The following is a 23129-nucleotide window of genomic DNA, read 5'->3' as shown; positions in this document are numbered from 1 at the left end:
TGCTCTTCTTTTTTTTTTCTGCACTTCATTTTGGAAACTTTTTTTGCTATATCTTCAAGTTCATTTATCTTTTCATCTGCCATGTCCAATTTGCCTATATCAGTCCAGTGTATTAACCTCTTGCACACTGTACCTTTCATCGCTAGAAGTTCAATTTGAGTCTTTTAAAATATCTTTTGCATCTTTACTTAACATATGAACATATGTTAGAATAACTTTTTAATGTTCTTGCCTGAGAATTCTAACACCTATCTCAGTTCTGGGTTGTTTCTTGATTTAATGATTTATCTCTTCACCATGAGTAGTATTTTCCTGTGATAATTTTTTACTGGATTCTGGACATTATAACCTTTACCTTGTTGAATGCTGAATATTTTTGTATTCCTATAAATATTCTGAATCTTTGTCCTGAGATACAGTTAAGTTTCTTGGAAAGTTTTATCCTTCCAGGTTGTCTTTTAATATTTGATAAGGGCCACAGCAGTGTTGAGTTTAGAGCTCACTCCTCCCCACTACTGAGGTAATACTCTTCTGTGCACTCTACCCACTGCCCCACAAATCACAAAGTTCTCCAGTCAGCTTTGTAAAACCAAGCATTATTTCCAGCCCTGTTTGAGCACCAGGCATTGTTTTCTCCATTCCTTTCAGGTGGTCTTTCCCTGGTTTTGAGCAGTTTCCCAACAAGTATAATATATACTGACCAAGATCCAGCTGAATACTTGAATGAGAACCTCTGAAGCTCTCCAGAGTTCTTTCTTTTTGTGCAGCTCTCTTTCTTCCAGTACTCTGGCCTATGATTCTAAGCACCTTGGTTTCTGCATACTTCTAGCCCTAGCTCCTCAACACTGTCTCCTCAACTCAGGCCATCCACCAGGCTATACCTGAGGTTCCCCTTCCTGCACTGCAAACCAGAAACTCTCTTAAGACATTAACTGGTATAATTTAAGGTGTATCTCCCAGGGATCACTGTTATTCATTACTTGATGTCTAGTATTTTTTGAAACATTTTAAAAAATATATTTTATCTGCCATTATTTTCAGATGGGAACATAAATGTGATCCTAGTTCTTCCATCTTGGCCTGAAACAGAAGTTGTATGCATGTTTTTTTACATAGTTGAGACCATTCTGTATTTTGAACCTTATTTTTTTTTCTTGTCAATATTTTATCATAAGCTAGTACCACTGGCAAACATCATTTGTAATCTATTTTTTGTGTGTTGCTACATAATATTAGGATGTATAAATATATCACTTTTACTATGCATCCCATGTTATCAGACTTTTTCTGGTTATAATATTTTCAATTATAAATAATACCATGATTGATATTTTTGTGCACAAATCTTCATCCACTTTTCTCAATGATATTCTGGACAGATTTCAAGAAGTGCCTAAGAAATGGAAACTTAATAAAAAAAAAACTTGATATACATCATCCCATTGTTTTCAGAAAGGTTTTATCAATGTACATTCTTAGCAGCATACATGAGTGCTCATCTTATTGAATCCTCACCAACAATATTATTTCAAAAAATCTTTGCTACTCTGATTTGTGAAATTGGTATCTTGATCTAAATTGTCTCTGATTATTGGCAAATTGAATATTTTCATGAGATTATTGGTTTTTCTATTTCCTCTTCGTGAATTATTTATTTCCATTCTTTTATTGCTATTAAGATATTGGGGGCTTCCCTGGTGGCGCAGTTGTTGGGAGTCTGCCTGCCAATGCAGGGGACATGGGTTCGAGCCCTGGTCTGGGAATATCCCACATGCCATGGGGCAAGTAAGCCCGTGCACCACAACTACTAAGCTTGTGAGCCGCAACTACTAAGGCCCATGTGCCTAGAGCCCATGCTCCACAGCAAGAGAGGCTGCTGCAATGAGAGGCCTGTGCGTCACAACGAGGAGCAACCCCCACTCACTGCAACTACAGAAACCCGCACACAGCAACGAGGACCCAACACAGCCAAAGGTACATAGATAGATAGATAGATAGATAGATAGATAAATTAAATTTGTAAAAAAATTTTTAAATAGAGGATTATTTTTAAAAAACAAAAAAAGATATTAGAGTGTTACAAATCAATTTGGGTGAGCTCCCTGCCCTACTCTCTTGCAATATATTCCAGCCACATATGAACCCACGATCTTTTCTTGCTTTTTTTGGTCTTTGCACTTGCTTCTGCCTCTGCCTGGAGGGTTCTTCTTTTATAATCTTAACGTCTTCAAAAATCCTTTCCTATTGCAAACCAAAAGCTGCCTTTTTAGTGAGTTTCTCTTTGACAGTTCCTGGATAGACTAAGATCCTCTTTCTTTGTACATCTTGTCATTATATTATTTATTTTATTGTGCATGTATCTGTAAGTGCCTTAAGGGGCAAGGACTACGTATATTCGTCTCAAAGCCCACACATCTCAGGTGATAATAAATACTCAAGACATTTCTTGAATGCATAAATGGTAAAAAGAGTACAATTCAGACAAATTAAAACAACAGTGCTCATTTATTCAGCAGGCATTTATTGAATACCCACTATATACCACTTGAAAGAAATTCAAACCTGATATATTATAATTCAATATTTTTTAATGGCAGACTTGTTATCTAGCTATTACATCATTGGCTCTTTTATTTTCTTTATTTTATTTTATTTATTTTTAAAACATCTTTATTGGAGTATAATTGCTTTACAATGGTGTGTTAGTTTTTGCTTTATAACAAAGTAAATCAGTTATACATATACATATGTCCCCATATATCTTCCCTCTTCTGTCATCCTCCCTCCTACCCCCCATATCCCACCCCTCTAGGTGGTCACAAAGCACCAAGCTGATCTCCCTGTGCTATGTGGCTGCTTCCCACTAGCTTTCTATTTTACATTTGGTAGTGTATACATTTCTATGCCACTCTCTCACTTTGTCCCAGTTTACCCTTCCCCCTCCCTGTATCCTCAAGTCCATTCTCTAGTAGGTCTGTGTCTTTATTCCCATCTTGCCCTTAGGTTCTTCATGACCATTTTTTTTCTAGGTTCCATAGATATGTCTTAGTATACGGTATTTGTTTTCCTTGTTCTGACTTACTTCACTCCATATGACAGACTCTAGGTCCATCCACCTCACTACAAATAACTCAATTTCATTTCTTATGGCTGAGTAATATTCCATTGTATATATGCGCCACATCTTCTTTATCTATTCATCTGTTGATGGATACTTAGGTTGCTTCCATGTCCTGGCTACTGTAAACAGAGCTGCAATGAACATTTTGGTACATGACTCTTTTTGAATTATGCTTTGTTCAGGGTATATGCCCAGTAGTGGGATTGCTGGGTCGTATGATAGTTCTATTTTTAGTTTTTTAAGGAACCTCCATACTGTTCTCCATAGTGGCTGTATCAATTTAGATTCCCACCACCAGTGCAAGAGGGTTCCCTTTTCTCCACACCCTCTCCAGCATTTATTGTTTGTAGATTTTTTGATAATGACCATCCTGACAGGTGTGAGGTGATACCTCATTGTAGTTTTGATTTGCATTTCTCTAATGATTAATGATGTTGAGCATTCTTTCATGTGTTTATTGGCAATCTGTATATCTTCTTTGAAGAAATATCTATTTAGGTCTTCTGCCCATTTTTGGATTGGCTTGCTTTTTTTTTTTTTTGATATTGAGCAGCATGAGCTGCTTGTAAATTTTGCAGATTAATCCTTTGTCAGTTGCTTTATTTGCAAATATTTTCTCCCATTCTGAGGGTTCTCTTTCCATCTTATTTACGGTTTACTTTGCTGTGCAAAGCTCCTAAGGTTCATTAGGTCCCATTTGTTTATTTTTGTTTTTATTTCCATTTCTCTAGGAGATGGGTTAAAAAGGATCTTGCTGTGATCTATGTCATAGAATGTTCTGCCTATGTTTTCCTCTAAGAGTTTTATACTGTCTGGCCTTACATTTAGGTCTTTAATCCATTTTGAGTTTATTTTTGTGTGGTGTTAGGGAGTGTTCTAATTTCATTCCTTTACATGTAGCTGTCCAGTTTTCCAAGTACCACTTATTGAAGAGGCTGTCTGTTCTCCACTGTATATTCTTGTCTCCTTTATCAAAAATAAGGTGATCATATGTGTGTGGGTTTATCTCTGGGCTTTCTATCCTGTTTCATTGATCTATATTTCTGTTTTTGTACAAGTACCATACTGTCTTGATTACTGTAGTTTGTAGTAAAGTCTGAAGTCAGGGAGCCTGATTCCTCCAGCTCCGTTTTTCTTTCTCAAGATTGCTTTGGCTATTCAGGGTCTTTTGTGTCTCCATACAAATTGTGAAATTTTTTGTTCTAGTTCTGTAAAAAATGTCAGTGGTAGTTTGATAGGGATTGCACTGAATCTGTAGATTGCTGTGGGTAGTATAGTCATTTTCACAATGTTGATTCTACCAATCCAAGAACATGGTATATCTCTCCATCTATTTGTCTCATTTTTAATTTCTTTTAACAGTGTATTATAACTTTATGCATACAGGTCTTTTGTTTCCTTACACAGGTTTATTCCTAGATATTTTATTCTTTTTGTTGCAATGGTAAATGGGAGTGTTTTCTTAAATTCACTTTCAGATTTTTCATCATTAATGTAGAGGAATGCAAGAGATTTCTGTGCACTAATTTTTCATTCTGCTGCTTTACTATATTCATTAATTACTTCTAGTAGTTTTCTGGTAGCATCTTTAGGATTCTCTATGTATAGTGTCATGTCATCTACACACAGTGACAGCTTTACTTCTTCTTTTTTGATTTGGATTCCTTTTATTTCTTTTTCTTCTCTGATTGCTCTGGCTAAAACTTCCAACACTATGTTGAATAATAGTGGTGAGCGTGTATTGGTCCTGATCTTAGTGAAAATGTTTTCAGCTTTTCACCACTGAGGACAATGTTGGCTGTGGGTTTGTCATATATGGCCTTTATTATGTTGAGGAAAGTTCCCTCTATGCCTACTTTCTGCAGGGTTTTTATCATAAATGGGTGTTGAATTCTGTTGAAAGCTTTCTCTGCATCTATTGAGATGATCATATAGATTTCCTCCTTCAGTTTGTTAATATGGTGTATCACATTGATTGATTTGCATATATTGAAGAATCCTTGCATTCGTGGAATAAATCCCACTTGATCATGGTGTATGATCCTTTTAATGTGCTGTTGGATTCTGTTTGCTAGTATATTGTTGAAGATTTTTGCATCTATGTTCATCAGTGATATTGGCCTGTAGTTTTCTTTCATTGTGACATCTTTGTCTGGTTTTAGTATCAGGGTGATGGTGGCCTCGTAGAATGAGTTTCTGAGTGCTCCTCCCTCTGCTATATTTTGGAAGAGCTTGAGAAGGATAGGTGTTAACACATTTCTAAACGTTTGATAGAATTTGCCTGTGAAGCCCTCTGGTCCTGGGCTTTTGTTTGTTGGAAGATTTTTAATCACAGTTTCAATTTCAGTGCTTGTGATTGGTCTGTTCATATTTTCTGTTTCTTCCTGATTCAGTCTTGGCAGGTTGTGCATTTCGAAGAATTTGTCCATTTCTTCCAGGTTTTCCATTTTATTGGCATATAGTTGCCTGTAGTAATCTCTCATGATCCTTTGTATTTCTGCAGTTTCAGTTGTTACTTCTTTTTCATTTATAATTCTATTGATTTGAGTCTTCTCCCTTCTTTTCTTGTTGAGTCTGGCTAATGGTTTATCAATTTTGTACATCTTCTCAACGAACCAGCTTTTAGTTTTATTGATCTTTGCTATTTTTTTCCTCATTTCTTTTTCATTTATTTCTGATCTGATCTTTATGACCTCCTTCCTTCTGCTAACTTTGGGGTATTTTTGTTCTTCTTTCTCTAATTGCTTTAGGTGAAAGATTAGGTTTTTTTATTTGAGATGTTTCTTGTTTCTTAAGGTAGGATTGTATTGCTATAAACTTCCCTCTTAGAACTGCTTTTGCTGCATCCCATAGGTTTTGGATCTTCATGTTTTCATTGTCATTTGTTTCTAGGTATTTTTTGATTTCCTCTTTGATTTCTTCAGTGATCTCTTGGTTATTAAGTAGTATTGTTTAGCCTCCATGTGTTTGTATTTTTTTACAGATTATTCCTCTAATTGATATCTAGTCTCATAGCATTGTGGTTGGAAAAGATACTTGATACAATTTCAATTTTCTTAAATTTACCAAGGCTTGATTTATGACCGACATATGATCTATCCTGGAGAATGTTCCATGAGCACTTGGGAAGAATGTGTATTCTGTTGTTTTTGGATGGAATGTCCTATAAATATTAATTAAGTCCAACTTGTTTAATGTACCATTTGAAGCTTGTGTTTCCTTATTTATTTTCATTTTGGATGATCTGTCCATTGGTGAAAGTTGTGTGTTAAAGTCCTCTAGTATGATTGTGTTACTATTGATTTCCCCTTTTATGGTTGTTAGTATTTGCCTTATGTATTGAGATGCTCCTATGTTGGGTCCATAAATATTTACAACTGTTATATCTTCTTCTTGGATTGAACCCTTGATCATTTTGTAGTGTCCTTCTTTGTCTCTTGTAATAGTCTTTGTTTTAACGTCTATTTTTGTCTGATATGAGAGTTGTTACTCCAGCTTTATTTTGATTTCCATTTGCATGGAATACCTTTTTCCATCGCCTCACTTTCAGGCTGTATGTGTCCCTAGGTCTGAGGTGAGTTTGTTGTAGGCAGCATATATACGGGTCTTATTTTTGTATCCATTCAGCCAGTCTATGTCTTTTGGTTAGAGCATTTAATCCATTTACATTTAAGGTAGTTATTGATATGTATGTTCCTATTACCATTTTCTTAATTGTCTTGGGTTTGTTATTGTAGGTCTTTTCCTTTGCTTGTGTTTCCTGCCTAGAGAAGTTCCTTTAGCATTTGTTGTAAAGCTGGTTTCGTGGTGCTGAATTCTCTTAGCTTTTGCTTGTCTGTAAACGTTTTAGTTTCTCCATCAAGTCTGAATGAGATCCTTGATGGGTAATCTTGGTTGAACATTTTTCTCCTTCATCACTTTAAATATGTCCTGTCACTCCCTTCTGGCTTGCAAAGTTTCTGTTGAAAGATCAGCTGTTAACCTTATGGGGATTCCCTTGTGTGTTATTTGCTGTTTTTCCCTTGCTGTTTTTAATATGCTTTCTTTGTATTTAATTTTTGATAGTTTGATTAATTGCATCTTTGCGTGTTTCTCCTTGGATTTATCCTGTATGGGACTCTCTGTGCTTCCTGGACTTGATTAACTATTTCCTTTCCCATGTTAGGGAAATTTTCAACTATAATCTTTTCAAATAGTTTCTCAGTCCCTTTGTTTTTCTCTTCTTATTCTGGGACCCCTATAATTCGAATGTTGGTGCATTGAATGTTGTCCCAGAGTTCTCTGAGACTGTCCTCAATCCTTTCATTCTTTTTTCTTTATTCTGCTCTGCAGTTGTTATTTCCACTATTTTACCTTCCAGGTCCCTTATCTGTTCTTCTGCCTTAGTTATTCTGCTATTGATCCATTTTAGAGAATTTTTTTAAAATTAATTTATTTAATTTATTTATTTTTGGCTGTGTTGGGTCTTCGTTGCTGTGCCCAGGCTTTCTCTAGTTGTGGCGAGCGGGGGCTACTCTTTGTTGTGGTGCATGGGCTTCTCATTGCAGTGGCTTCTCTCGTTGCAGAGCATGAGCTCTAGGCACACGGGCTTCAGTAGTTGTGGCTCAAATGCTCCAGAGTGCAGGCTCAGGAGTTGTGGCGCACCAGCTTAGCTGCTCTGCTGCACGTGGGATCTTCTCAGACAAGTGCTTGAACCCATGTCCCCTGCATTGGCAGATGGATTCTTAACCACTGTGCCACCAGGGAAGCCCGAGTATTTTAAATTTCATTTATTGTGTTGTTCATCACTGTTTGTTTGTTCTTTAGTTCTTCTAGGTCCTTGTTAAACATTTCTTATATTTTCTCCATTCTGTTTCCAATATTCTGGATCATTTTTACTGTCATTATTCTGAATTCTTTTTCAGGTAGACTGCCTATTTCCTCTTCATTTGTTAGTTCTGGTGGGTTTTTGCCTTGCTCCTTCATCTTCTGTGTGTTTCTGTGCCTTCTCATTTTGCTTAAATTACTGTGTTTGGCATCTCCTTTACGCAGGCTGCATGTCTGTAGTTTCGGTTGTTTCTGGTGTCTGTCCCCAGTGGCTAAGGTTGGTTCAGTGGGTTGTGTAGGCTTCCTGGTGGAGGGGGCTAATGCCTGTGTTCTTGTGGATGAGGCTGGATCTTGTCTTTCTGCTGGGCAGGTCCACATCTGGTGGTGTGTTTTGGGGTGTCTGTGGCCTTATTATGATTTTAGGCAGCCTCTCTGCTAATAGATGGGGTGTGTTCCTGTCTTTCTAGTTGTTTGGCATAGGGTGTCCAGCACTGTAGCTTGCTGGTCATTGAGTGGAGCTGGGTCTTGGCGTTGAGATGGAGATCTCTGGGAGATTTTTGCTGTTTGATATTACATGGAACTGGGTGGTCTCTTGTGGACCAGTGTCCTGAAGTTGGCTCTCCCATCTCAGAGGCACAGCCCTGACTCCTGGCTGGAGCACCAAGAGCCTGTCATTACATGGCTCAGAATAAAAGGGAGAAAAAAATGAAAGAAAGAAAGAAGAAGATAAAATAAAGTAATTAAAATAAAAAATAATTATTAAAAAATATTTTTAATCAATAACAAAAAAGAAAGAAAGAAGAGAGCAACCAAACCAAAAAACAAATCCACCAATGATAACTAGTGCTAAAAACTATACTAAAAAACAAAAACAAAAAACAGACAGACAGAACCCTAGGACAAATGGTAAAAGCAAAGCTATACAGACAAAATCACACACAGAAGCATACACATACACACTCACAAAAAGAGAAAAAGGGGAAAAAATATGCATATTGTTGCTCCCAAAGTCCACCTCCTCAATTTGGGATGATTCGTTGTTTCTTCAGGTATTCCACAGATGCAGGGTACATCAAGTTGACTGTGGAGATTTACTCCACTGCTTCTGAGGCTGCTGGGAAATATTTCCCTTTCTCTTCTCTGTTCGCACAGTTCCTGGGGTTCAGCTTTGGATTTGTGCCGGTCTCTGCCTGTAGGTTGCCTGAGGGCGTCTGTTCTTTGCTCAGACAGGATGGGGTTAAAGGAGCAGCTGATTTGGGGGCTCTGGCTCACTCAGGTCAGGGGGAGGTTGGGGTACGGATGCGGGGTGAGCCTGCGGTGGCAGGGGCATGAAGTTGCACCAGCCTGAGGCGCGCCGTGTGTTCTCCCGAGGAAGTTGTCCCTGGATCTTGGGACCCTGGCAGTGGCGGGCTGCACAGGCTCCCAGGAAGGGAGGTGTGGACAGTGACCTGTGCTCGCACACAGGCTTCTTTGTGGCGGCAGCAGCAGCCTTAGCGTCTCATGCCCGTCTCTGGGGTCCGCGCTGATAGCCGCGGCTCACGCCGTCTCTGGAGCTCCTTTAAGCGGCGCGCTTAATCCCCTCTCCTCACGCACCAGGAAACAAAGAGGCAAGAAAAAGTCTCTTGCCTCTTCGGCAGCTCCAGACTTTTCCCGGACTCCCTCCCAGCCAGCCGTGGTGCAGTAGCCCCTTCAGGCTGTGTTCACTCTGCCAACCCCAGCCCTCTCCCTGGCATCCGACTGAAGCCCGAGCCTCAGCTCCCAGGCCCCACCCATCCTGGAGGGTGAGCAGACAAGCCTCTCGGGCTGGTGACTGCTGGTCGGCACCGATCCTCTGTGCAGGAATCTCTCTGCTTTGCCCTCCGCACCCTGTTACTGCGCTCTCCTCAGTGGCTCCAAAGCTACCCCCGCTCTGCCACCCACAATCTCCACCCGCGAAGGGGCTTCTAGTGTGTGGAAACACTTCCTCCTTCACAGCTCCCTCCCACTGCTGCAGGTCCCATCCCTATTCTTTTGTCTCTGTTTTTTCTTTTTTCTTTTGCCCTACCCAGGTATGTGGGGAGTTTCTTGCCTTTTGGGAGGTCTGAGGTCTTCTGCCAGCGCTCAGTAGGTATTCTGTAGGAGCTGTTCCACATGTAGATATATTTCTGATGTGTTTGTGGGGAGGAATGTGATCTCCACGTCTTACTCTTCCACCATCTTGAAGCTCCCTCATTGGCTCTTTTATATATAATCAACGATCACTTGTGATCTAATATTAAAATAGTGCTATAATTGAACTTAGAAAGCCTCCAATCTGTTCCCATCCTGCAATCTCTGTCTAAATTCTTAAAAGAAGCCAGTTTTAGATGATAATACATCTGCTTAATGGCTTCCTTTTGACCCTTTCCTTTCCAATTAATTGAGCTGGCTTATCTCTCTGCTAAATAAACACATCCCCAGACACAGCACCCATTCACAGCCCCATATGAAAAGCAGAGTGAGTTTCCTTCACCCATGTGCTTTATAATTTGTAGTATCTGAGTGTGGAATCAACCCCTGAAGAATTTGGTAATGGTCTATTAGAAGCATGTCTTCCCTCAAAGCAAAGGGTGAAGGTCATAAGAGTTTTTACTGATACAGGTCTTTCTGTACCTCTCCCTGGTTCTTCAAATCCCCTCACCCATATATCTGTGGGCAGTTACTGTATTGTGAGGAGGGCATGATTTACAGGAAGATACAAACTTCTTTGCAAATGCTCCTTGCTGAGTCAGGTTGGGCTATAAGATTAATTTCTACGGAAAGTGAAAATTCTTAAGAGCCTGCCTCCAGTCTACAGAGGGGAAATGGAGGCAAATCCATGAAGAGATATGGACAGAACTAATTTCAGCAGATAAAGATGGGAATGGAGTTTCTGTAGAGAACCCTCACCAGGGCAAAGCAGGGCACGTATGACCATCCTAGGGTATACAGGCCCAGGAAGTTCAGTTTAGTTTAGTTTAGTTTTGTTTTGGAGATTCTGTCTATACAAACAACTGGATGCACTCAAAATCAGCATGTCAGCAACATTCTGTCTGCCCCATCTCCTGTCATGCTGAGGACAAAATACCACACCAGACCGCAAGAGTGATCTCCTTGCCAGATCATCCCCCTTGAATCAAGGACTGGCCATGGAGTCTCAGGACAGCCCCATATGCATGTGTTCCAGAGCTTCTCCTCCTCAAGGTATCCAGTCCACTTCACTGAGGTGTTAGGGCATCAGACAGCATCCTGAAGGGGGAGAAACAAACTGGAGCCCTGTTGATACACTGCCAACCCAAGCCCATCTCAGGCCCAAAGGAGTACTTTACACATTTCCAGGAAGGCTTTCCAAAGTCCTGGGCCTCCTAAGGAACAGGGCTCACAACAGAAGCCCTTCTGGCTCAGCTCTAAGGGCATTTCCAGATAAAGGCATGATGAGGAGATTTCCACAGAAGAGGAAGTCAGTCCATTTCATAAGCCCAACACTGGGTCAGAAAGTTCCTCCCACACTGCACTGTTATTGTTGCCATAGACTGTCACCAACTTGAAAGACAGGGTCCACCTTCTGTTGTTTTCAAACCCCTGTGCCTAGCACCAAGACAAACACTTACAATGTCATCAAATAAATGTTAAAAATCCTACTTCAAGGCAAGTTTGATTTTCATTATACAGTAGAGCATCTTAGAGAAACGAATAGTGTCTTGAAATTAGGTTAGAAGGCTTAGTTCAATCTCAGAGTTTCAGTCACCTCATCTTAAAATGAAGGAGCTGGACCAGCAGATCCTTAAGGACCTTCCAACTTTAGATCCTATGCCTTGAATATCTATGACTGGCTCTAATCAGGGAGAGATTACTGGCTTCCCAAAAAAGATGAGAGGGATTTAAACCAACAAATCTAGTCGCCAAGGTTTAATATATGTAGGAAACTATTCACTCCACCATCAGCTACAGGCTTGGAGTCAGGTGGCAAACGCACTAATCACTCTGTCAGTAAGTTGAGCCTGTGTTGTTCACTCCCAATAGAAGCACTTGTAGGGCTGGGGTGGTATTCTTTTGTTCCTGTTCCAAGGTATCTGAGTCCAAGTGACCGGGAGCACATGGTTTCTGAAACCCCAATGTGAGTCCTTGCTCTGGAGACCACAGAGTCTAATTATATTGAACAGAGAGCAGCAAAAGTCACAAAGCCATTAATGGGAGGCTAAGGGGAAAATGAACACCCAGGGAGAAATTCAGTAGCTATTTTGAAAAACAGGAGATTTTGCTTCTTTGTCTCAGTGACAAAGTAACTGAGTCACCCAATCGCTCATGATCTCAGGGAACGCATTAGCTTTGGTTGAGTCTGCATTCATCCAAAAAGTGGAATGGTATGATGGTCAGAGAAAGCCCAGAAGGTCTGGCTCTGAAAAAAAAAAGTAGGGATTTTGGGGGAAGGGAAAGGAGGAGCAGGACATATTTTAGAGCTTACAAACTGAAGATGAAATCACCATAAAGAGCTGTCAACGAAGCAATGCCTAGTAATCCTGAACTCAGGCAAAGCTCAAATGCCAGAGATACCCTGAGATCAGGACTTTGAAGGGAGAAGATCACTTAAAACTATTCTACGCACAGATCACTTAAAACTATTCACTTAAAACTATTCTACAACCGACAACAAGAGACTAAGCTGAAGAATTTGCTTATGAGGCTTGCTAAAGACCCAACACATCCCTCTTCTCCTATTGTCAAAGTGTTTGAGCCCAGGTAAAGCACACAGCCTCTGAACAGCATGACCTCATAGAAACCCAGGCGCCCAGGAACCCCTGAGCCTGATGAGCATAGCTCACAGCATGAGAACCCTGCTGAAAGCCTGAGAGGACATTGAGGGGGTGTGAATACTGGAAATGCTGTCTTCTGTGAGGGTGAGACCAGCAAGGTCCTGAACAACACATTTCCTGACCTCCTGTCTTCTTGGGAAAGCTCCAGAGAAACTGTAAGTGAAGGATGAAGGAACCATCTCAGCTCACGGATGTCCTGAGTTCCCTTTCTCAAAGGACGGTGCAATGGTCAGGGAATACAATGGAGCTCAAGGTCCAACCTCTGCTAGGAAGACTCAACCCGTTTCTGACTGACTCTGATGTTTTTGAGGCAAGAGAGGCCAACAGAGGTTAAAGTTCTGGGAAATAAACCAATGATAACAGCTGATAATTCAGCTTCAAAGGTTGGGTTAACTATTACCATGTGAAAATGTGGCCACACTTTGGAAATAGTTACGTGGACAGACAGTGGAAATTGTCATCATTTTTACCAAAACCCTTAGGTCCACCCTGGAAATGAGGACACAAAGGTACAGAAGGTGTTGAGACATGGAACAAACACTGACTCTTCTAAGGTCACAAGATGAGTCAGTCACAGACAAGCAATTCATCTTTTTTTTTTTTTTTCAGTACGCGGGCCTCTCACCGTTGTGGCCTCTCCCGCTGCGGAGCACAGGCTCCGGACGCGCAGGCTCAGCGGCCATGGCTCACGGGCCCAGCCGCTCCGCGGCATGTGGGATCTTCCCGGACCGGGGCACGAACCCGTGTCCCCTGCATCGGCAGGCGGGCTCTCAACCACTGCGCCACCAGGGAAGCCCAAACAATTCATCTTTGCCTCAAAAAATTTTTCTACTTAGTGAACTTGGAAAGCTCAAAGACAGCTTTGGTGCAGATAAACAAACTTGTTCACAGTAGAGCAAGCTAGCAAGAGCTAGCTCACCCTGGCCCTGTGTCATTTCTCCCTCCCTGATTCCATAAAAAGCTCCCCCATAAATTCTAAAGCCCCATAAATTCCAGCGAATGGATTATCAAACCAAATACTGGAAGCCTAGCTCTGTCTCAAATAGGAAGCAAAATTTGAATGTGAATGCTGCCCATCACATCCTGTCAAACGCAGATCTTTCTCTTCTGCCAATCTCAGTCAGTTTCCCCAGACAACTCTAAGTAAGAGACAAAAGACCCCCTCCAGTGAGACTTTGTTCTCTTTCAAGCTGATGGTTGCTGTTTCTCATTCTCTAGAATGAGTCCCCTCCCGCGAGGCACCTCAGTCCCTCATGCAAGAGAGTTCTGGGTAGACCAGCTACTTCATTTCCCAGACAAGTTTAGACATGATAGAACGTCAAATGTGAAGTTGGCTTGGTACCAAGGAATAATAAGATAATAAATATGAAGTGCCTACTATAGCACCCACTCAGTAAATGTTGGCTTTTATTTGTCATTAGATAGGTTATTCACACAATATAAAATGTTTTTAATTGAAGAATTTCTTTTGAATTGAATTAAGAGCCTACCATGGTCCCAGCACTTGGGTAGGACCAATGGACAGCAGCAAGATAAATATAATTTGACTTCTACCTTTAGGAGGTTTAGAGTTTATATGGGAGAGAAGACACACACGCCAACATGGTACGGAGTCAAATCTGATATATATTAAAGGAAAATATGAACAAAGTGCCAGAGGAGGGGCAATTCCTTTTGTCTGGTGAGGTGGAGCAGGCACCATAAGGTGGGGTCTGAAGAATGGGGGCAGCTTCTGCCATTCAAGAAGGCAGGGCTGCCCCTCCAGAGGGAGGGAAGCACATGAGGAAAGATCTGGAACAGGACAGGGCATCCCAGGTGCAGGGGTAGCTGGCTAGAAAGAAAGATGAGCAGAGGACTAAAAGAGAAGGATGGAGATGGAGAGAGGGACACAATCTTGATTGCTTTGAAGTCAGGAAATACCAGTGGGAGGGCTATAGGAGCTGTCTAGGTCTGAAGAAAACTGCTCAGACTAAAGCAATGGTCATGAAGGAACAGGTGCAAGCCGACACAAATCTATGACAGTAAGACTCTGCCAGCATGGTGCGTATTTGGGAAGTGAGGAAGGCTTGGAATAGCCACGTCCCCTGAGAGTGAGGGCTGGCAAAAGGCCACAGAGGGTGAGTGACATTGCTCTGCATGCCCCTTGTCTCTAGAAGGTGTGCGGTTTGTTTCTCTGTCATAAATCTTGCCCTGAACACTATCTGGAGACACGGTTTTATTGGAGGACAGCTGCATAACTAATTTTAGGTTTGTGCTAGAGAAACAGGGCAGGTTTAATCTCCAGGGCAGGGAGGAGTCATAGTGACACAACGCTGGGCATCTGTTCCTACAGAGGCATCCAAGAATAACTCTCCCGGGGCTTGCTAGCATTTGGAGGCCGACACTCAGTAAAGCTATTCACGTCCCCTGACATGTTACTTCATCCCCGAAAGACCCGTTCAAACCCACAGGTTCTGGCATCCAAGTGGAGTTGAGTAGAACTCATTGGGGTACAACTTAGTTACTATTTGGGAGACGGACTTCATCTGAGAAGGTGAGTCATGGCAGAAACTTCCTATCTGCATGTTCACCTCTAGCTTTGCTGCCAGATCTGAAACAGGCAGCCAAGTACCCAATAGCATTTATATTCATAACGAGGAACAATAGGAAAGCACATCAAAGCTTCCACGATTTTTGGCACAGTATTTCTTAATGCCCCCAACAAACCTAAGAGGTAGGACTTGATATTCACACTTTGAGAAATGTAACAGTTTAGTTAAGAAAGGATAAATGGCTCGCCAAGGAATCAGCTAGAAAGAGGGCAACAAGGCAGGTCTTCTGATTTTAGCACCTTTGTTCTTGTCTTGCTGCTGGAGGCTGGAGGTAAGTCAGAAAACAAGGCAGCTTTGAGAAAGAATTCAAAAGCAGAGGGAACAGACATTTATTTCGCCTTTGAGAGGAAAGAGCCATACGATGGAGGAGAAAGACTCCCCCTATCATTAAGCAAATTGGTCCATGAGTATGTGCGTTTAGATGGTAACAAATTTAAACAAAGTTTAACCGCTTTGTGATTGTCTTATATATGGTGGTTTAGAAATCAAATGCTGGAAATAGACTGTGTAAGATACTCCAGTGGTGGTTTAAGAGCTAAGGCTCATATATCAGACAGGGTTTAAATTCCAGCTCTTTCACTTAAATCCCAGCATGTTACTTAACTTCTTTCAGCTTCAATTTTTTTTTCCCTGTAAAATTGGGGAGAGTAATAGCACCTGCCTCGCAGAAGAGAGGAGAGGATCAAATGAGATAATGCACGCTAAGAGCTTAGCGTGGGGCAGAGCACATAATAAATGCCATGGCAATGACAGCTCTATCAAAATGGTTGGTGGAAAAGCCTCTCCTCTATGGAGGTTTGGTTTTCATTTGGCATTTGGATCAAGAAGGGGAATCATCTTGTCTAACTTTTACAGAACAGACCAGAAATGCAGAAATATGCCTGAGGTCCCTGAAAAGTCATTTTGTCATCAGAAACATCCACCCCTGTTTATCCCTGGGGTTACTTTCCAGGAGAAGCAAAGCAATAGAGATGGCAACTAGCATGAGTCTCTGAGAAGAGGGCTTCTGTGCTTTGTTGCTTACTCCCCCTAGCTCAGTCTGAATAGGGAAGACAATAAAAGCTATCAGGATCCCAGAACGGAAGGGCCTAGTGCCAAGGTAAGCTGGGAAGGGCTTGCCTAGAGGAGCTCTCCAAACAACATGGTACCCGAGTGAGTACTGTGTGATACTGGTATGTGGATGGGCCCAGGAGACATCACTAGATTTTCACATGATGTAGGGTAAGCAACCAAACATTCCTGAGCTGCCAAAGAGATACATGGAGACAACAGCAGATTAGAAGAGTCCTGGTGAGTAAGGGAAAAAGATATGGCTCATGGATTGCTGACCAAAGGACATGTTAAGACTGCATATGTCAGCAGCAAAGGCCTACACACCACGATAAAAACCGAAATATCCAAATCAAACATATTTGAATTGAATAATGGAAGTTTAAGAGGGAAATAAAATATAATTACAGAAAAACCAAGAAAGTTAATTTTTTTGGTCACTGAGCTTGTGACTCTGAAGTTTTATACTTAACTAAATGAGAATCCCTTGACAGAGTTTAGTTGAATCCCATTTTGCAATACATTTGCACTTCAGAGAAGAGATTTCTCAAATGAGGTACATGCAACACTGACTCCCCAGAAAAAGGTGGTCTGCAAACAAAAATAGTTCCCTAACCAAATTAGTTTTGGAAAAGGGTATATATTACATACCCATCTTGAATATTCTGAATGTGTGTTGGCTTTATGAAGGCTTTGAGAAGTCTTACAGTAAAGAAATATACCTAACTTTGTTTAACCCAGTACTTCTCAATATATTTGATGAGAAATTTTTTTTTTTTACCAAGATATAATGTTTTTCACTCTAGGAAATGCTGGTGTAGAGAGCTGCAGGTGAGAATGGATGATAATGGCATTACTGTGGTGACCCAAGAGAAAAACAATCAGGTGGAAGATGAGCCAAAGATTGATGCTGGGATGCAGAAAATCTCATGGCTGGTCATGGAAATGTTACTTTGCCAAATGACTCCATATATCTTGGAAATTGGATGAATTTTTTCTAATATTCTTTCAAGGTCCTCGCTGAGTCACTCCCATAAATGATGGATCTTATTGGTTCCAAATATCTCTAAAGCCTGTGTTTCTGACCATCTCCTGGTTAAGACCTCTGACCATGTCTTCCTAATAAAGATTCACGTATCTTTTTTTTTTTTTTTCTTTTTTGCGGTACGCGGGCCTCTCACTGTTGTGGCCTCTTCCGTTGCGGAGCACAGGCTCCGGACTCGCAGGCTCAGCGGCCACGGCTCACGGGCCCAGCCGCTCCACGGCATGTGGGATCTTCCCAGACCGGGGCACGAACCCACGTCTCCTGCATCGGCAGGTGGATTCTCAACCACTGCGCCACCAGGGAAGCCCCATCTCCCCTTTTTTTAAGTTTGTGATTAACTCCACTCCAGGAGGCAGGGCCAGGGAGAATAGGCTGAGTTTCACTTTCCAATCATAAAAACACATCTCAAAACTAGCATACAATCAGAATTTCATATCAGAAATTTAGGAACCCTGAGAGCATCACCTTCCCCTATCATGTCTGGACTGTCTTTTAAGGGCTGTACTCATTATGGTAGAGTCTGTGATTAAAAGAGATACCTGAAGGCTTCAGGCAAAAGCAGGGCTTTTGAGTCAGACATATCTGGCTGGATTCAAATCCCAACTCTGCCTTTTCCTAGCATTGTGACCTTGGATGAGACTCTCTCCACATCTGAGTTCCCTCATCTGAAAATGAAGATGATATTATATCCATTCAGATTGTTGTGACAATCTGAGGAAATGATGCATGGGTGGGGAGGGATGCGAGTTGAGACAGGATAAAATCATCGTACCATATCTACAAGGGGGAAGTCATCACTAAGTAAACTGGAAGTACCAAGAGAATATCTATGAGATCATTCCCATATCTGTATCTACTACAAAGAAGGCAAAAGTACTAGAAACTGCTCTGTACCTGATTACTCGGGTGCGCTTCTGGGTATAAGGGGTGATGACCTTGAGAAGCAGTTCCATAGCTCCATTAATTCCCAGCATGGCTCCTGTGGTGACTGAAAAAGACAAAAGTACACTAGTTATTGACCCATCTGAACCAAGCGTTATTTTCAGCATTACAAAATGAGCCTGAAAGATAGGCGAGGTCCATCACCTTTCTTACCAAAGGCAACTTAAAAGCAGAGAAACTCTATGGTCTTTTATCCCTGGCTTGGAAGTTAAAGATCATCTGAAAAGCACACATTATCTTCCCACACTATCTCTTTCTCAAAAGGGTCCCAAGCCATGAAATTATGTTTTTCATTTCTGGTGGCCCACTGCCCTACTCCTTTGTATAGTCAATCAGAATAGCCAAGGCAATTGCCGAGCAGAAGATTTTTTCTGTAAGCAGATCTTTGGGTTCCTGGCAACTACTTAAGTTCAAGCTGTTTCACCCACCACTGACTTCCTATATGATACATACATGCATGCACACATACATGCATGCACACACACACACAACACACAACACACACACACACAACACACAGAGCCAGTATCTTAAAAACACTTTCTTAGACGTATTTTGCTATTTAGAGACTTCACAATGAAGAAAAGTCATAAGTGGATGGGATAAGTTTCAATCCAACTTGGATTGACTTCTTTAAAACTTTAAGAAGCAACTTAAATAAAGAAGATAGTGCCCTTTTTGTTGCACCCTGGTTCCAAGTTCCCCTACAACTTTTGCACTCAGATCGCCCATCACTAAAAGGCTAAGGCTTGACTATACCTCTATCCATTAGAATGGCAAAGGAAGAATCAGTTGGTCCTGCTCAGAGGTAACTACCAGAAATTTTTGCATTTTTGCCCAATTGGATGGCTATAAAAACAGAGTGATAGATCTGAATAATAGAAAGAGACCGAAAGGGGTAGCTGGTCATCCTGGTGGCTTCAGGTAAGTATTTTGGATACAAAACCTCTCATCTCTGATGATGCCCCAGCCACTCTGCAATATTCCCAGGACCTCACTCCACTCAGCTCACTTTAGGAAGAGCTCTGATCATGTCAAAATTAAGAGGAACCCACAGGATACAAAATGGAATCTTGGCCTGAGGCAAAACTTTCAGTGGGAGAAGGAAAGAAGGTTATCTTCCAAGGTGTGACTCTTTTTCCTTTCCTTCACTGTACTGTTGTAGTAAAACAGAGACCTATGAATGCCTTGTGCTTTGGGCCAGCTTTGTTCCAGGAAATATGAGTGGAAACAAGGGGGTCAGGGAGAAGCAAAGAGATAAAAACAAGGGAGGCTTATACTGGCTTGCTCCAAGCCTCAGGAAAGGAGGAAAACTGGAAAACTGGAGTCTCTAATATAGTTCATCCCAGCACAGTCCACCAGAGAGAGACTGAGGCTGATGTCTTAGTTATCACCAGGAGTGCGTGTTCCTGGAATATCCTCTATGCATTTGTCCCTCCTGAGGCGAGTACAGGCAGTCATTGAATGGATCAAAATTCAAGAATTTGGCATACTAGCCCTGCCCGTCAATCTTCCCTTCCCATGGCTACTAACTCAATCCTTACTTTTAAATTGGGAAAACATGCTGGCGTAAACTCCTGGCAAATAATTCAGCAAAATTCTAGTATTAAGTAGAGTTAGGGAGGAAATAGTTTTAAGAGCATGAATTCTAGTTTGGGAGACTTTAGACTTGGAACTGAAAGAGGATAACAATAAAAAGTCCTCACTAAGTTCTTCCATGCTGGATGCCTGCCCAAGGTTAGACCTCTGGCAGCTCTATAAGCAAGCTCACTGGCCACCTGAGAGCTGCCGAATGGTTCGCTGGCTGTCACAGACCCATTATTGTTCCAGCCAATTCCTTCTGCAGATAGGAGCTGTTTAGAAAACTTGCTGGAACATTCAACAGTGGCTAACAATTCACCAAAGCGACAGCAACCCACGGGCTTCATGAACTCTGCTTGCCTCTCATCAGTAAAGTCAATGTGTAGAGAGTGATGGTATTTATAAAAAATATTTCATGAAACAGTTCATACAATAAATGTTGTCTTAGAATAGGAGACACATAGCCACCTCCTCATACCCACAGGCAAATCTCAGCATTTTTCAGAGCTCCCTGCTGAAGGAATTCTTCAAGATCTCTATAATCAATGTACATAATGAGAGTAAGTTATTCATGTTAACTATTCTTTACAAAACCAAAATAAGATACTTCAAATCTCGTGCTGCTGGCAAGCTCCAAATGGGGGTGACACACCTTCTGCCTACTCATTAATGAGTTTTCCTCTATACAAAGCCAAAACTTCTCACTTAGATTTTCCTTTATTAGAGGTGGGTTTGGACAGATTCTTTCAACCTCTCTCAAATATTCTCTGATTTTCTGGTCAACATATATGAGTGTGAGTGGAGATTCTGTCTGTGAACACGGAGTCAAGCAACTGTCTCATTATTCCCTAGAAATACTTTCTTTTGATGGGTCTTCTATGCTTATTCATGGAGTTAACCAATGAAATATGTCCCTACTATTTTGTTAGTTCTGAGGATAGTTATGGAAAAAGGTCACCACCTGTTTACTCCCCTTATGTGTGTGATTCCTATTATTTCAAAGGACTGGGCTTCCCTGGTGGCGCAGTGGTTGAGAGTCCGCCTGCCAATGCAGGGGACATGGGTTCGTGCCCCGGTCCGGGAAGATCCCACATGCCGCGGAGCGGCTGGGCCCGTGAGCCATGGCCGCTGAGCCTGTGCGTCCGGAACCTGTGCTCCGCAACGGGAGAGGCCACAACAGTGATAGGCCTGTGTACCACAAAAACAAAACAAAACAAAACAAATAATAATCAAAGGACTGAGGGAAAAGATTAGAGCAGAGAAGAAAAACTAACACTTACTTAGCAACTATTATGTGACGAGCTTATCCGTGAACATGATCTTATCCCAACCACCAAGTCTATGAGCTCTTATTACAACTGTAATTTTACAAAGGAAGAAGCTGAGGTTAAACAGGTTAAGCGCACACATCATATGACTCTTAAGAAATGAAGTCAGAGTCAAGCCCAGGTCTTCTTGGCTCTAAGCTCATGTTCTTTCCTCTAGAGAGTATTACATCTAAATAGTTGTCACTTTTGTTCTGCAGGAAAGGGGCTTAGAAAGAAGAAATAAAAGTCTGTGTTCTTTACGCTGAAATAGGTGGTACAGAATATAATCTATTAATAACTGTATTGGTATGGAGAGTAGAATAAACATGAATTTTGCCGTTAGAAACTTAGCCCTCATGACTTATCTGTATGAACTCAAGCAATTTCTTCATTCTTCTAAGCTTCATTTTCTTTTTTCTTAGCTATAAAATGCTGAGTCTACATACAGGATGGTTATGATTATCAGAAATAACCCAAGTCAGGAGACGGCAAATAACATCAACCCATGTGCTATGATATATCAAGTTACCTGAAAGACTATGTTGAGAAGCACTGGGAGATAAACTTTGGTAAAGGATGTCATGATCAATGAGTGACTTAAGGGATACAGTGGAGAGACTTGTGATGTGAGGGTCGCTCTTGACAGCTGTAACACATTGCTCTGTGCCTTGGATATAAGGACTGAATGAAGTCTGCCTTCCCCTGCCACAGGTCTTTTTCACCTCGTAGTACTAACAGAGAGATGTAGAGTGCTAAAATGTTTTAGCTCCCAAGGGAAAACAATATGGATCTCTCACTTCAAGCACTGGCTCAAGAGTTCTCCATGGCTGAGAAGGAGATGAAGAAATAACTTCTCACCTCTATGATCTCTAGAACATGAGGTTCCTCCTGGTTTATTTATCTTGTTGGGACTACATTTGTCCTCCACCCATGCCCTCATTCCAACCACACCCCCAAATGGTTTCCAGGTGTCCCAGCCCAGGTCTGGAAGCCACCCCCAGAGAGCCACAATTGAGTTGCTTACCACTAAAGGCAAAAACACGCAGAGCCCAGAGACAGTGGAGGAGGTTCTGGCTGTGAGACAGGTTTTTCCTTGCCAGAATCAATGTTACATCAAGTGCTTCCAATTCCAGTGCCTTCCGTCCAAACTTTTTATCTATGAACACAGATCAATCCATCTTAGTTGTGTTTCACATTAATTCTGAAGGTTGTATAATGTGTGGGGGAGAGGAAGGCAAAGATGGTGGAGTGAAGAAGATTATCATGGCCAATGACACTTTTCGGGTCTAGTAGAAAATGCTACTAAGTATGTCCGCATTGGAACCAGATGACTCAAAATAGCTAATCGAAGGTATACATATGGCCCATTATTCTTCAAGTAATATTTACATGAAGTCTTGGGGGTTGTATGACTTGCACCCCTTATATGTAAAAATGTTCCTGGTTGTCCTCAAATATGAGCTACAGTTTAGCTGGGTATAAATTTCTTCCTTTAAGACAGTTCCAGAAGTAAGGATACTTAAGTTACATAACATTCAAATGCATTGTGTGAACCTTGACTGGATCCTTCTCTGAACATGTCTGTAAAAGGCATGCTGGGAACATTTGAAGAAACTGGAATGAATATAAATATGTATGCATTGTTAATTTTGTTAGATTTATGATCATGGTATTATGATTATATAGGAAAACGTCTCTTTTCAAAGAAATGCACTCAAAAGTATTAGGAGTAATGCTATCTCTAATTTTCCTTAGAATATTTCAAATAAAAATAAATAGGTTAAGGAAATATGGCAAAATGTTAACAATGGTTAGAACTAAGTGATGGGTATAGAAGAGGTCATCTTTCTATATGGTAGAGAACTTTATAATAAA

General features: G+C 41.3%; 1 protein-coding gene across 1 annotated transcript in view; it reads right to left on the bottom strand.

Annotated features, from left to right (window-relative positions):
* The window catches only part of AGBL1 (AGBL carboxypeptidase 1), a 216117-nt gene that overhangs the window by 114168 nt on the left and 78820 nt on the right, over positions 1–23129 (bottom strand). Inside the window, exons 4-5 of the mRNA XM_059058824.2 lie at positions 22279–22410; positions 18319–18412 (exon numbers count right to left, since the gene is read on the bottom strand). Coding sequence (XP_058914807.2) covers positions 18319–18412; positions 22279–22410 — 226 coding nt within the window. The remainder of the gene's footprint in view (positions 1–18318; positions 18413–22278; positions 22411–23129) is intronic.

Source organism: Kogia breviceps, chromosome 3, assembly GCF_026419965.1.
Source record: "Kogia breviceps isolate mKogBre1 chromosome 3, mKogBre1 haplotype 1, whole genome shotgun sequence".
NCBI classification, from domain to species: Eukaryota; Metazoa; Chordata; class Mammalia; order Artiodactyla; family Physeteridae; genus Kogia; species Kogia breviceps.
Note: the sequence above shows the minus strand (reverse complement) of the source record. Positions and strands in the feature narration are given on the sequence as shown.